The 15,640-nt window shown below is 32.6% G+C and overlaps 1 protein-coding gene across 4 annotated transcripts in view; it reads right to left on the bottom strand.

Moving 5' to 3' along the window:
• Window positions 1–15,640, bottom strand: part of LOC148275569 (bestrophin-4-like) — a 100,349-nt gene that overhangs the window by 6,465 nt on the left and 78,244 nt on the right. For 2 of the 4 annotated variants that reach the window (XM_088235509.1, XM_088235511.1), the window contains exons 3-10: window positions 14,959–15,130; window positions 12,354–12,556; window positions 10,096–10,264; window positions 8,399–8,653; window positions 7,286–7,543; window positions 2,892–3,114; window positions 2,025–2,166; window positions 1,645–1,739 (exon numbers count right to left, since the gene is read on the bottom strand). In XM_088235509.1, coding sequence (XP_088091635.1) covers window positions 1,645–1,739; window positions 2,025–2,166; window positions 2,892–3,114; window positions 7,286–7,543; window positions 8,399–8,653; window positions 10,096–10,264; window positions 12,354–12,556; window positions 14,959–15,130 — 1,517 coding nt within the window. The remainder of the gene's footprint in view (window positions 1–1,644; window positions 1,740–2,024; window positions 2,167–2,891; window positions 3,115–7,285; window positions 7,544–8,398; window positions 8,654–10,095; window positions 10,265–12,353; window positions 12,557–14,958; window positions 15,131–15,640) is intronic. The other 2 variants (XM_088235510.1, XM_088235513.1) reach the window with 2 other exon arrangements.

The raw sequence follows: 15,640 nt of genomic DNA, 5'->3' as shown, positions 1-15,640 counted from the left end.
ACTAAATGTTTGATATAATCCATTCATTTACACCATGCACAAAGATATTTTGATAGTAAAATGTATAAATGATACTACCTAAAAATTAAATTGCCACCAGAAATGAAATATGCTGCCTATATTTGATTATGATCCCAATAACCAAATTAAAATCATGCAAATGGTCATATAAATTTCCCATATACGTAATAATGATAATCGAACATAATTAAAAGTTCAAACTAATACATATTAAAGTTATATTTTGATGACCTGCGTTCAAAATTGGAAGAATTCAAACCTGAAAAGTATCGATTATTGTTTCGTGCACGCGTTTCATGATAAATCTAGGAATGCCATTTCAAAATTTTCTAGTCATTGGGTAAAAAAAACATGTGAATTATATGTAGCTAGTGAGTTAAGGCTATTAAATAATTATGTGATAATTTCTAAAACAATAGTGTTCAGGTTTGTTTATTTTATTTTTTTATAAACGCAGTCTTGATTAGTTGGATTTTGGGATGGTATTTTTATTTCATACATCATAGAAGTACATCTCTACTCATCCAAAGAAATTAATTTTGTTAGTAAATTATTTATTAATTGCTTCACAATAAATCAAACTATTTTTAATGTACACATGCAGTGTTACGGTTGAAGTAACAACAAAGTAACACTGAAGAAAACTCACACAATGCACATAGAACAAAATAACAATATAATAAGGAAATATGTCCAATGAACTCTTAAATTCAAATTCATAAAGCAGATTTCAGAAACAGAATTTGCCGAGCAAACATCATGTACAATTTTGAAAGTTAAGTCTTATTAGAGTCCTTTGAACCGAAACTAAGATTAATTTTTAAAAACACACAAATCCCTCTGTTTTTGCATACAGACCTCGCTTCCTCTACATTCATATATCTTCTCATGCATGCATACCAATGATTCTGACTTTTGACATGTCCATCTTCAAGTATTTGTCGGATTTGGTCATGCCATGTCTTTCTCGGTCTTTCTCATTTACTGCATCCGTCAACATACGCATTGTAAATCTTTTCAACTATTCTTTCGCCGTCCATTCGCTCTATATAATTTCCAAATGTTCGACTATCAACAAAAAGCATTCTTGATTTGATCAATTAAATCACAAACAATTATACAGATATTTTGATATTTTGTTTTATTTTTTTTCTCCACAACAGGCTGAAAAGTCTAAATTATAGCTGTGAATTACAGTACAGAACCTAGGCGTGAGGAAAATCACATTTTAATTATTGCGATCTTACCGGGAATCGAACTCGGAACCCCTGCATGTGAGGCAAGGGTCATAGCCATATGCCATTGTTTTTTTTTTAAAACATCATCATCATTTCCTTTCCGCACCCGATGCATAGGGCACTGCATCGGTACACCAATTGCAGCGTATCTTGATATTTTTTTGTTACATGAAGGTAAGATAATCAGTCTTACGCTTCAGGTACCAGTCCAAGGACTATGAAATATTCTAGTGTGAAAAACACCAGTCAAATAAATATTTCATATCAACCATGTCGGGAATCGAACCCGAGACCTCTCGCATGGCAGGCAAACGCGCTGACCATTACGCCACGAGGCCGACAACAAACTACCGTTAATTATCATGTGAATAAACAGAAATCTTACTTGATTCATGTTGGAAAGCTCTGTTGAAAGTACTGACTGGCACATTGACAGGATTACTGGGTGGAGGAGGACCAAAAACACTTGCAGCCGTTGGCCTGAAATTATCATAGAGGTGAAATGTTGGTCCAGAATTATTTTTTCATTGTTACGGAATTAATTTACATGCAATAATGTCTTCGGAGAGAAGAATAAGATAATTTTTAAAAACCAGGCGGGAAAGTCGGAATTTCCTGTCACTTATTTTCTGAAAATTTATCCCCATAATTGGAAAACATAATACATGCATATGTAAATGTTTTAGGCCACCAAAATTGTGGGTATGATGTATTAATTACTAAATAAATTCAAGAGGTTATTCCATTTTTTAAATCTACACAAACCTTTGGTCTTGTTTTGTCGCCATACTGGTGATGGTATTCTGCTCATCCAACTCCTCAATAATCTGGTCGGTGATGCGCATACTTCCTCCTCCCGCATACTTTCCTGGGATACTCGTTGTACTGGTCGTGTCTGATCTGAAACCTGGACACCAACAATACATGAAAAAATATAAATACTTTAAAAACAAGCTAGTTTACACACATTTCAATTTCATCTAAAACACTTAAATTCCTATTGGTTTCCAAACAAGATAACCCATCAAATAACCAAAACTTAATTCTACATTTCGTCGAAAGGTCTATTCAATTTATACTAGCGGGCAACTGTCGGCTATCGCGACTTATTTTAAAATTTTGACAGAAAAATAAAAATGAAAGCTAAATATGAAAGATAATTATTGTTATTACACTGAACGTCGCGTCGGTCACAGGTCGCACATGTGCAATAAAATGGGTAATAAGTAAAAATGGTTAACATATCTTTAGAAGTTCCCAATTCAAGGTCAATTTTTTTAATTTGAACATTTATTTTACTATCCATTCTTACAGTTTAAGCTTACGGGGGTAAAATTACTGAGAAGGCAAAAGAGCCCGGATCACCAAATGAAAAATAATACTGGAAGAAATTGTACAAAAAATGGACCTTTTGCATTATTCGAGTGGGATGAAGGATGGGCCGGATGGGCCATATGGGCCTCAGACTAAAAGAATAGTTATATTGAGTAGAACTGGCTTCCATTTTCCATTAGAGACTATTAGTTAACTTAGAGAATATGGATAGTGAAAGTAAGTCAGGCTAGGATTGATAAATCAAACTAGATTTTCATGTTCAATAGTCATGGTCTCCGATATACATTTATTTCTTACCTCCATCAGTTTCTGAGGCTTGCATGCCCCTGGTACCATCTTCCCTGGAGAAGATTCTCTTCAGAACGGAGGTAACCGAGTTGGAGCGTGGCATGGAGTTGGGTAAAGGAGTGTGCATCGAAGAGTGGATTGATGCGGAGGAAGTCACCGAAGGCTTGCGTCGTATGCTTCTTCTTGTACTCGCGGAGAAGTGAATACCAGAAACAGCATCGTCATTAATGTTCTGGATTGAAATATTAAAAAATTAATAAATAACGGCATAACTCTGAAATAGTCAATAATTGAGAGCGCTGGTGTTCTTATGGTAACACTAAAAACAACAGTACATTCTGAAATAGAACTTGGCGGGAATTTGGTATTGCCGGCAGAAAAAATTGTTATAGTTCTTATCGTGGGCCTCTAATCTATTTTTTCAATTGATTACTTCCTCGGGAATACTGTCCCAATGGTCTACAATACAATTGAATAAGAAATTATTACTGGGATTGTATATGAAGGATGCTGTTTTCATGTTTGATCAACATATATATTTATAAACACTCAACAGTTTTATTTTTCTCACAAGAACTGGACATTACAATGAATTATTAATTTGTTAGTTTTATATTTTTGTTATCATTGATAATTAAACTCAATTCATAGCCCAGTTCATTAGTCAGACATCTACAAGTTTAGAGATAGTGAGAAAATAACTATTTTGATGATCACATTAAATAGAATATTGTCGATTTGTGCATGATTTTTGTAAATTTTTTTAACCAATGTTAAATATATAGTTATAATTAGAGCGAGAACAAAGATCACCGATGTGGTCCATAGGGCTGCCAACCAGAAATGGAGCTGGGCTGGTCATATAGCCAGAATCACAGACTCTAGATGGACCAAAAAAGTCTTGGAATGGCGACCCAGAACGGGTAGAAGAAGTGTCGGCAGGCCTCAGACAAGGTGGTCTGATGACATAAGACAAGTTGCAGGAAGTGGTTGGATGCGGTTGGCTCAGGATAGGGAAATATGGAGACTAAAGGGGGAGGTCTATGTTCAACATTGGAGAAGAGACGGCTGATGATGATGATGAACCATATAATTGTTAGTTCAATATTTGACTTTATTTGAAAGAATCTGCCTTTAAATCATTGGGTGTGGTGCAAACATTTATTTTAGGAATAGAATTTCAGGAATAAGACTCTTTTTTAGAGGCTTGTGAGCAGGTAGAAAAAGAGGATATGGAATGAAGTTATGAAAAATTCACAATACCCAGAGCAATTAGGAAAAAAATATTTTATGGATTTATTTCTTGCAACTGGCGGGAATCAAACCCGCAACGCCAGTTTCACAGTTTCAGCCATCTAACCAACTGCGCCACAGCGTCAGTCAAATTGGCAACCTCTATTTAAGTATTGCAAAGTTGCCAATCTCCAAAATTAAATTAATTATTTCACTACTGTTTCTTGACACAATCATGATTTCTTCATCACTAATATTAGCTGATTATAATAAAAAAAAATAAAAAGATGAAGCTATTATTGTATAAGTATTTTGTGATTTGCTCAAAATAAAGAAAGATGGATTTTTCCGGATTTGCAAATAGTACCCTCGAATATAAATAAGTAATGTAATATTTATTTCTATATTTTAAAGCGGGTAAATTCGTCATTGTAGATTTCAGGAAAACCATATAATGAATTACACTAACCGAAAATGGCACACAACTAAATAAAAGATTCATAATTTAGACTGCATTGAGGAAAGTAAATGCTGCATGCCATCCGAAAAATCGGCTTTACATTCTCAGACAAGATAAGCCCGAAAAAATTAGTGTTATTATAAGTTATTTAAGGAAAACATTTAAAATAGAGATGTATCGACTAGTCGGGAAAGCTGACTATTCAGCCATATTTGTAGTCGGCTGTTTATTTTATTCGTATTTCTATGCTTAAAAATAGGGTGATTGAAATGAAATCATAACCTATATTAATAGTTTTTACTATAGATTCAGCTTTACAGTTTTTTAATATAATCTAAGAAGGGGAACTCTTCCTCTGGTATCCAATAATTGAACTTATGTAATTACTAGTGTAATTTTAACAAAAAAAAATCTAAACGAGAGATTTTACAACTCTGAATCAAGAACGTACGTAACATATTTATTGTTTGTGTTAGAATCATAAATAATTTAAAAGAAAATATTCATTCAATTCAAATGAATAAATTATTAATATCTAACCTACAAATAAAAGTATGATACACATAGTTACGTCACAGTGAGTATCATTGAACAAAAAATGGCAAACAAAAAGTGTTAAGAGCATGTTACTCTTGTTAAATTATTTATATTTTTTAATCAAAGAAAAATTGTGATGTAAAAAAGCTAGAGTTTCTGCCCTTTCTATACCCCATACACACACTTTTTTCTACAAAACACTCAGTTCACCCTGAAGATGGCTCTTGCAATGATAGCCGAAACGTCGGAACAAATCCAACAAACACAGTATCACCCAAAAAAGAAACACATTGTAAAAAAAACCTGTTCCGACATGATCGCGCGTCAAATGCGAGACTCAGTTGTAAACAAAGTGCCACGAACATTGCTGATGCCACACGAACTCCACCGAAAGCAATGATCGACTTGGCCAACTAGTCAGCCTTTTGGAACCGACTAGTCGGCCAGTCGGGTAGTCGGCCAAAGTCATAGTCGGCCCATCTCTAATTTAAACAGTTAATTATCATAAAAAGTATGCAACATTAGAAGCCATTATTATTAATACAATAAAGAAGTTAGTAAGTTTAACAAAATGTTAATGGCCCACACAGGTTAGTAGTGAACAGTGAACACTTATACCAAACACTGATCAGAATAGTTATTTGTTTTCTGTCGGTAATAAGATCAATTATATTGAGAAAGCAGCCTATTCACAAAAATCATGGTTATAAAAAGACTTATCAAACTTACCTCAACACATAAACAAAATAAAAAAAGTTATCAAACCTCGAAATTGTTCAATATCCATGGAAATCTTTAATATTGATACCTTGGTAAGATAGAATGCCAAAAATGGTCAATTGGCCAAACACATGAGCTAACTTCTTATTGAAAATAACATCGCCATATAATATATACATATATTTTTTAATAAAATTTATGGAACTAGAGAGATTCAAGTATTTAGAATTCCTAATTCTATAGGAGAACAAAATATTTGTGTGCTTTTGAGAAATCTTTTAACTTTTGTGATGATGTCACACGAATCTACATAGAATACAAAACTTGATATTTCTCTTTTTTTAAATAATTATGTTGTATTTTGCTATAACAGGCATAAATCAAAAGATATTTTTTATAAATTATGGAAAATAGTTCATTGAACCGTATATACCTGCATTTGAAAATAGCTCATCTTTTGCTTAATGCAAGACCAAGTTGCAGAGGGATGTTTTAGCACAGTCTTTTAAGAGTTAGAAGGAAAAATACATATTTATAAAAGTCTCTTAAAAGAATTGATTTCCGTAGTTGGTCAGTTTTCATTGTTAAACACATTAGCCTATTAATACACATAGACACAAAATCGTACCCATGGTTACGAAGTTTGTTTTTTTTTACACCAGGGCTGCATATTCTACAAAAAGTGGGACGATTCTCATTTTTGGTGTGTAAAAAAGATTGTATTCCAATATTTCCAAACATCATTAGTTTTTTATGGATCCTAATCAGATTCTTTCCTTAATTTCTTTTTATTTCTAGACATTAATTTCTTTTTACTGGATGTTGCAGAATGCTAAAATAATATCAACTCACATTTATTATATTCTTAAGATAGTATTCCTACAAGTGCACCCCTGTTAGAAAGAAGAGCTTCATTTTTAGTCCGCTAGATGTAGTTTGACATTTAAAATAAATTATTCTTAATCTTTTATTTGGATATTAATTATTAAAAAACTTTATCAATAACTTATAAACAAATACTTCCTAGTGAAAAGATATAGCATTATTTTTACAATGTTTATCCGAACGATTTTCACGCGGTTTCACGACACAAGCAGGCATTTTGATTCTAAATGCCAAACTCACGTCACACCCGGCTGGCGGTCAAAGAATGACTAAATACGAATTGGGCATTAGTTAAGTGTCATCATTTTTGAGGGTTCAGGGTGCGTCTATGTGTATTAATAGGTCAATGGTTAAACAGAAACATGCAGGAAGAGTTATTGAAATTTCAAGTTTAGTTATTTCACAGTAAAATACCAAAGGGTAGAAGACTACCTAGAGAACGTCATCCACCACACGCAAGTATGGGAAGATGCGCTATGTACCATTGTGAGGCTTACAACCATAACCGGTGATTAGCACGTAATCCAGTGGCAACCATCATGCAGGCGACTGTACGTGGGTATCTAACCTCGGCGGGGGGGAACTTGTAACTAACGCTGGGCTCACGCACCAAGTCGTCCATCTTCACGCCAGACGGGGACATGGTGAGGACCTGCTGGCTGGCCGGGACGTCGATCTTGGCCGTGGAGGGCATGGGGACACTCTCGCGCTGGGACTCGGTGGCCAGCGTGTAGGGCAGCTCTGTGGGGAACACTTCGTCCCAGTATTGGTCCTTTATCAGTTCCGGGTGCTCGTGATGCATCTCGTCCACTATCATGTATGACACCTGAAATACAAATCATTTTACCTGCTCATTCGAGAACTCTAAATAAATCATTTTCAGGAATTCATTATTGGATTCTGACAAGAGGTGAGTTTTACAAAAACCGAGCTAAATAAATCATCCAAAATTTATCAATAGCATAATTTATTTTTATATTTCTAAGCTTTCTTTTTCTTTTATTTCCTCAGATAACTAAAAAACCATTTTAAACCCGAGCTAGTACTGTGAATTTTGAGGTGTTTTTTTTCTTCACTGGTAGTCTTATCTTTCTTTATCTCTAGTTTCATATGCATGGTTTCGGTTTTTAAATTTATATTTTTATTAGATATATTCCCAAAATAATTTAATAAATGAAAATATCAACATTTTATTAGTTATTTTTTAAATTTATTTGACAGTGAGAAAGTAAATTTCTTTATAAATTATTTATTCATTTGAATATAATATGCATTTTAGCTTTTAGTATTATTCTCATTGCCCTTTTCTGTGGAATTTCTATGTTTTTATTTATATTTACCTTCCATTGCGGTCATGACTATGGCCGCCATAGGGAGACAGCGGATTTTAGAAATAAACAACTCGTATATAAGAATACAAGTCCTTTTTTATCATATTTCTTATTCTACCCATAAACGAGATTATTACTGAATTTTGGAATGAAAAATGATTTTACTCGTGGTTGGTGTACCAATTCAGTGCCCTATGCACCATTAGATGTAGAAAAGGTAATGATGATGATGAGATAAACAGGCATAAAACATATTTTAATCTAGTACCCAGTAATTCACAGATTTAGGATTCCAAAAAAAAGAGTTTCTTTGCAGTAATTTGAAGATGATGTACTGCTTAACATCGTACCTGAATATTTCTGTCAACCATCCAATTGACTTCGAAGTCGTCATCGTCTTCTCCAAATGGGTTAATAAGTGATTCGGCCACCTTCAGCCAGCCCATGTAGAAGAAGAACTGAAGGGTGATGAAAATGGGGAAGTAAATATCGATAGTGTTGATATAATCTGAGGCAGAAGAAGACTTGGTATTGACTTGGTTTTCAGTCCACTGGCGAGCCATTATGGCAGTTCCGAAATACGAGTAAACAGCCAGAGTGACGACCTACAAATGGAAAAAAACACAAATAATAAATACTTATTACTGTCATAAAATAAAACTATAATTAATTAAAAATTATTTTTGGGTCGAAGTAACACGAGTGAAGGAACATCAAAGCCTTTTCAATATAATCTGATTATCGGTAGTAATTCCCCACAAAAGTACAACTTTTTTGTGAAGAGATTTAGCATAAAGAAACTCAAGGTAATTACCGCGAAAGGTTCAATTTATCTACCCTTTTAATTAAAAATTATTTATTTATTCATTAAAAATTACAAAATTAAATATTTATGAACTTATTAAGGCTTTTTAGGCTATGCCCGTGTCAAGCCACAATAAAAATACATAGTAAAATTAAATAGATTAAATTATTATGACATAGAATAACAATCTAGAAAAAAAAGGTAAATGTAATAAATAATCAAATTCCAAAGAATACAATGCAAAAAAGATAATCTGAAATAATTTTTAAAATATAAAATTATCCAAATTGATAATCACAGATAATCAAATATACAAAATAGTGGTATCAATAAAATCAACAAAATAATAATAAAATATAGTAGTATTAAAAAAAACAAAATAAGAGTATCATTTAAATCAACAGAAAAAGAATATATACATAAAAGCATACTTGAAATGATAATTGAGATATGTTATTTTTATGATTATGAAGATTCTGATTTGAAAATTCTGTTTATTTAGAAACCATGAAGCAAATTGATGTTTTAGAGTATGAAATTGTTAAAAAGCCATAGCATAAACCGTGCGCACAAGAGTTTAGATTGACTTAGTTTGTTAATTACATAATATCACAAAATCTTCTGTTTTACACAGACAATGCGTCAACTAACTATTTAAAACAATCTACAGTACTTAGAATATGCAAGATTCAATATGTCCATGTATTTATAATTTTCTCAAACTGAACGGTTTGGGTAGGTAGGAAGAAATTGCCTTAAGGCAATATGCCCGCCCTTATATGTATATACATTGTATATGTATATAAAATGTCAAATAAAAAATAAATAAATAAAATATGCGGGCAATATAACTATAGATTCACCGAGATTGATATTTTTTACGACAATGAATGTAATTTTAAGTAAAGTCAAGTTATATTGAGAGAAGCACATATTGAACTAATTATTATTATTATTATATACATCTATTGAATTTCGTATCTTCTACATTTATTTTAATGAACATAATTTTAATTAACAATTTTTTTGATTACACTACTGGCTTATACTAATAATGCAAAAAATTGACAATACATTTTGTAAATACTGTTTGTTTACCTAATAAAATAAATAATATTACATCACTACTGTTATATTTGGCGCAAATAATATCAATGCATACAAGTGTAGAAACATTTTTACTATTGCACATTATTAGTCTTTCATATTAAATAAACCTTATTAGATTAAAGGGCGTCCTACCTGAGTGTACACTAAGGGAATACTAATGGTATCATAGCTGAGCAAAAGGCCACACTGTCCTCGGAACTTGTTGAGTTCGTCAATCACCGTCTTCACGGCGAAATCATCCCGAATCCTTCCTTCCTTCCGTGCCCGTGTTACGATGCTAGCTGACCACACTATCGGGAGCCTGGAATACAAAATAACTCAAAGTTGGCTAACTGTCTGAAAGAAAATAGTTCTACAGATTGCCTATAATAATAAACAGTGAAACTCATATAATTTACATATGAAGTAGTAACTTATTGGTTTCATACACCAATAAGTATCTTCTCTACTATTTCTTCTGCATAGTAAATATATGTTTTTCTCAAATTGAAATTTTATAAATTGGAGTTAAAAATGTATTATTATACCTACAAATTACGTGTCGGGTCCAGAGTCCTGACTAAATAGGAATTTTCTATGTTAAGTTGGCCATTAAGAAAAAAAAAAAAAGTAAAGGCCAATATTTCTTTTGCAAAATAAACTTCTTTTTAAAATCACGCAGTTATGTAACTATACGTCATTGCGCCAGCAATATCTGTTAAGCGATTATTACTTTTAATTTCTCATGATTACACAATTTTGTTTCAACTTATATATTTTTATTATATATGCTAAAATATTTTTTCAAAATAAATTACGTATTTGTCCTTCTTGTTCTCAATTAAAAAAAAATATGTAGAAAAAAGATTCATCATCAAAAGATACATTGTTTAAATTATCTCCTTAAATTTTTTTCAAATGTTACTTGACAGATATTGCCGGCGCAATGATGTTGTAAGTTGTGACAAAATAGTTTTAAATTAAAATTAGTATGTAATTATAAAGTGACAATGAATATTTATTAAACTCCCAGTACATAAAATAATAACGGTAGAGATAAAGAAATAAATTGCATACAAGATGACAGACAGTCAACTGACAACCTATTATCACTACATAAAGTTGACCTAGTTTAAAGCCATGGGTCGAAAGAGGTCACTATTTACCCAACTAAATATGTAGTATTTTCTCTGTACTCAAAAGAAATATATTTGCATTTTAATATATAATCTTTTACAACAGAGATGAAGAACATTTTAGAGAAGGGAATTGAGAAGTCAATGCATATACAGGGCTTATGCCTTGTAATTAGCTGGTTTAACCCTTTACAGGACACTTTTTATATTATTTACGTCTTCCAAACCTATATACAATGTTATTTTTTTAAGATATAAACATAGGTACTGCATTTAAAAAACTTGAGTAGTAGACTGATCTACCAGGGTACATTATTACAAAACTCTTGTGATGTAAGACTTATAACAAAATTATAGAAAATATAGAACTCAATTCTGGTGATATTTTTATGTACCACTTTGTTCTAGGTGTCCTATAAAAGGTTAAGTGGCCACTTTACATACTTTACATTCGCTATTCTGCTTATGTTTGAACATTCATATTCCTTCAATTCTTCCATCTGTTGATGTTTGTGAAGTTAAAGAGCTGAAACTTATGCCGGTGAGATTCATCTCACTGAATTATTCCATCTACACATTAGGCAATGCCAGAATTAAAAAATATATATACTTCTTCTCGGACCAGTAAGTTTCGTCAACAATATTGTAGGGCATAAAATTATATGTAACAAGCAACTATTTAAGAGATAGGCAACACAGACCATTTGTTCTTCCAGAATGGAGGACAAATTTACCGTTAATGATGCCTGTGGGGAGAATGATTAGTCTGTTGAACAGCCTACCGAGAGAGGTGGATCTTTTCCATGCTGGGATTACCAGCTTTAGACTCTTCCTATCTAACTGTGTATCATGATGTGTATTAGTGACGTATTCATCATTGTTTACTATTGTTTTTATGGACTATATGTTGAACCCTAATAATTTGTAGTGCTTTTTTTTAAAAACACATTTTTGTAATTACCTAGTAATATAATATAATATGTACATTGTAACTGGCAGTAGTGTTGTATTGTACGTTTAAATAAATACAATAAATATTTTGAGTTGATCAGGTTACACTTTTTATATATTTAAGGATTTGTAAGGCACACAGAGCACGATGCATTAAAGTATAAACAGAGATGAAAATCAACAATTTGTAATAGAATTTTAAGGTTACAAAATATTTATTTTATGTTCTCTGCAAAGCAAGAGACATCTATTGCAATAATTTATTGATTTATAAGGCGAAACAAGTTTAGTATCACTTGACATCAAAACTAGAAGTCTACATACCAGTGCTTTGAATGTTTGGGGAACTTCTCATTCAGGTCTAATATGATCTGTCTTTCATTCTCTAGCAGCAGACCAGCCTCTATCAGGTGGTCCAGGGTGGGAAACCTTTTCTTCACCTTGGGAGAGATCATCGTGAGCACCATAGTGAGACAGAGGCACACGTATCGCATCATGGTACGCCTCATTAGCCGCCCGCGCTCGTCCTGTAAACCATTCTGCTCAGAACCCGCCAAATCACTCAATGTTCAAAGCACAAATAATATGAGAACGGCACGAGTGAGGTATACAATAAGTGAAAAGACAAAACACAAAGGAAAAGATGAATCGATTAGTAACAAAACCAAACAGTGCAAAGTGTAAAAGCCAAAAACAAACATATTGCAATTTAAACCATACCTATTTTATTTCAAACATTCCAGTGTGTTAGTGAAGATTCTTGGACGAAGTTCATTGTAATTTATCATACAAATAAAAGATAAGTGATATTAAAATCCACAAATTTTGAAAAACCAGTAACAACCGCAATGTACCTTACCGTAACTAGCGCACCAATGATGTATTTGCTGTAGGAAATTTTAGAACCAACGTTGGATTCTTCTCACCTCTACAAAGGATCCTCGGAACAGTTAACAAAATCTCATTAAACAATACTGTCGATGTGTTCCTACAGCAAAGGCAAGCATTCAAGAAGCTAACGGTGTTATCACTACTGGGTTAAAGATGAAACACTTGCCAAGTCTACCTAGATCTTGCCATGACCATGTCTACTGTACTTATAAATAGTTTCTTTAATAGTTTTAACGATTTAAAGAATAGATATTTTTTAGGTTAAGATTGTCGAGACTGTTTGATTTTATCAACTTTGCGACATCTTTAAGTCACTGGTTATTCCAAATTTGTTGATTTAACCCATTGCGACAGAATAATGAGTCTAACTCGAAGTGTGTTCTGACTGTTATAACCTGGTCCGTATAAACTACGAGTGAGTCACACTCGCAGCAACATTATTCATTTGTATTAATTTAAAATTTCACACTCATTTTGTAGTGCAACAAGTACAACGGAATCTGTTTTATTATTACTTTATTTATATTTTTGTATACAAAAATTATAGTATTCATTTTGTTTATCTATACATACTAATATTATAAATGCAAAAGTGTGTTTATCTGATTGTTTGTGTTTCCGTCACATCGCAATGGAAATACCGATTGATATGGTTTTTTGCATAGGGATAGCCGGAGAGATGAGAAGTGAAACAGGCTACTTTTCATCTAGAAAAAAACATCTCACTCCTTTAGGAAAATTCTTAGTGGAAAAATGAATAAATAATAAAAGAGAATGACGATACTACGTCGACATAGAATAAAGGATTGTCCTATTTTTTTAATACAATGAAAGCATCCACCCCTTTCCCAAAACTGTTCATAAAGATTAACAAATTACAACAGGGATGGAGAATACCTTAAATAAGGGAATATGGAAGTCAAGGCATTTACAGGGCTTATGACCTGTCATTGGCTGGTTTAAGTGGCCACTTTACACACTGTGTAACATTCACCATTTTGACTATGTTTGAATCAACAGATGGAAGAATTGAAGAAATATGGATGTTCAAACATAGGCAAAATGGTGAATGTTACACAGTGTGTAAAGTGGCCACTTAAACCAGCCAATGACAGGTCATAAGCCCTGTAAATGACTTGACTTCCATATTCCCTTATTTAAGGTATTCTCCATCCCTGTTGTAATTTGTTAATCTTAATGACCCCCGAGGGGGTGAAATCCAGTCTTTTGTCTATGAACATTTGGACAAACTCAAATATTGTAATGTTCATAAAGACTTGTGTCTTTCTTCAGTTTCGCATATCCAATTTTTAAAAAACTAATTAAGCGAAAATTTAATATTTATTTACAATCAAACCGCGAAAATAACAAAACAAAGAAACTTTAAAAGCTTTCATTGTACCCCTCACTGCAGTATTGTCAATTTAGTTGAATTATTTTTTGAATAGTGATAGTTAGAGGGCCGGCAATCAATACAGGCTATTTTCAGACAAAGAAAACTGATTAATTAAATAATTTCTTCCTAATACCAGGCGAACAAAGCTGCGAGTAAAAGCTAGTCTCTGATAAATATTGAAATGTTTCAGTTGTAAATTTGTTTTCTTTCCTCCTTTTAATAGGTTCGTAAAAAAAATGTCTCAATGGTTTAATATTAGGTTTTTTTTTATTTTTACAATAAAATACTTATTGAATTTATATTTAAAATGTACCTAATGATCATAGAAATAATTCTAAAGAGAAAGGGCGTGTTGTTCAGTCAGTGGGTTTTTTTAGGTATTTTTAGATTTAGATTTTTTTAGCTATTTATTTTAAACATTATTTGTTGTACAAAATGAAACACTTTCAAAATCATTGTTAGTTACTACCGATTTTTAATATTTACTTATGATCAAACAGCCATGCCTTACAAAATACTCAAATCAGTCAATCCATATTGAAAAAAGATTAATATTGCATGTGCTAAATTAAGCATGGAAATCTTTTGAATAAATTGTACATAAGTAATGAGTTATGTATTGAATAGTTTGGGTAGACTTACTTGACCATGAACATTTGCACTGACAAACACGGCTATAGAGTCTGGCCAGGGGATGGTGATGTACTGGTTCCACCATCTTGTCATGACAATGGACACATAGAAGCCGAGAACGAAGGACAGGGGGATCAATTCGCTATAGGCCAAACAATAGCGCACGATTCCTTCGAATGTCCTGAAAGTTCAGAAATAGATGTAACGCATTTCCCCATACGGTTTGGATAGGTAGGAAGAAATCGCCTGTAGGCAATGTGCCCGCCCTTATATTTATATAAATTGTATATGTATATAAAGTGTTAAATAAATAAATACATTCAATAAAACATTTTTTGAGATGCAAGTCCCAACTCCATGGAACGAAAGTCCCGTGTTGAGGCATCATACCATACAAGGCATCGCAGATGTTCTTTTTTTGAAATTGATTGATAATTACATATTACAACAGAGACGGAGAAGGGAATATGGACGTTTCAGCTTTAGTACCGAAATATGGCATTTATTGTTAAAAATTAGTACCTTTAGAATATTTATCACTTCCAAAAGTTGAAGACTTACAAATTTTAACAACGTTTCGGCATTTACAGGGCTTACGACCTGTCATTGGCTGGTTAAAGTGCCCACTTTACTACTATGTAACATTCACCATTGTGTAAATGGTAAATGTTTCACGGTGTATAAAGTGGTC

This window comes from Micrasema longulum, unplaced genomic scaffold, assembly GCF_059751315.1.
Source record: "Micrasema longulum isolate JH-2025_06_02 unplaced genomic scaffold, ASM5975131v1 h1tg001384l, whole genome shotgun sequence".
Classification (NCBI taxonomy): Eukaryota; Metazoa; Arthropoda; class Insecta; order Trichoptera; family Brachycentridae; genus Micrasema; species Micrasema longulum.
This window is presented reverse-complemented; position numbering and strand designations above follow the sequence as displayed.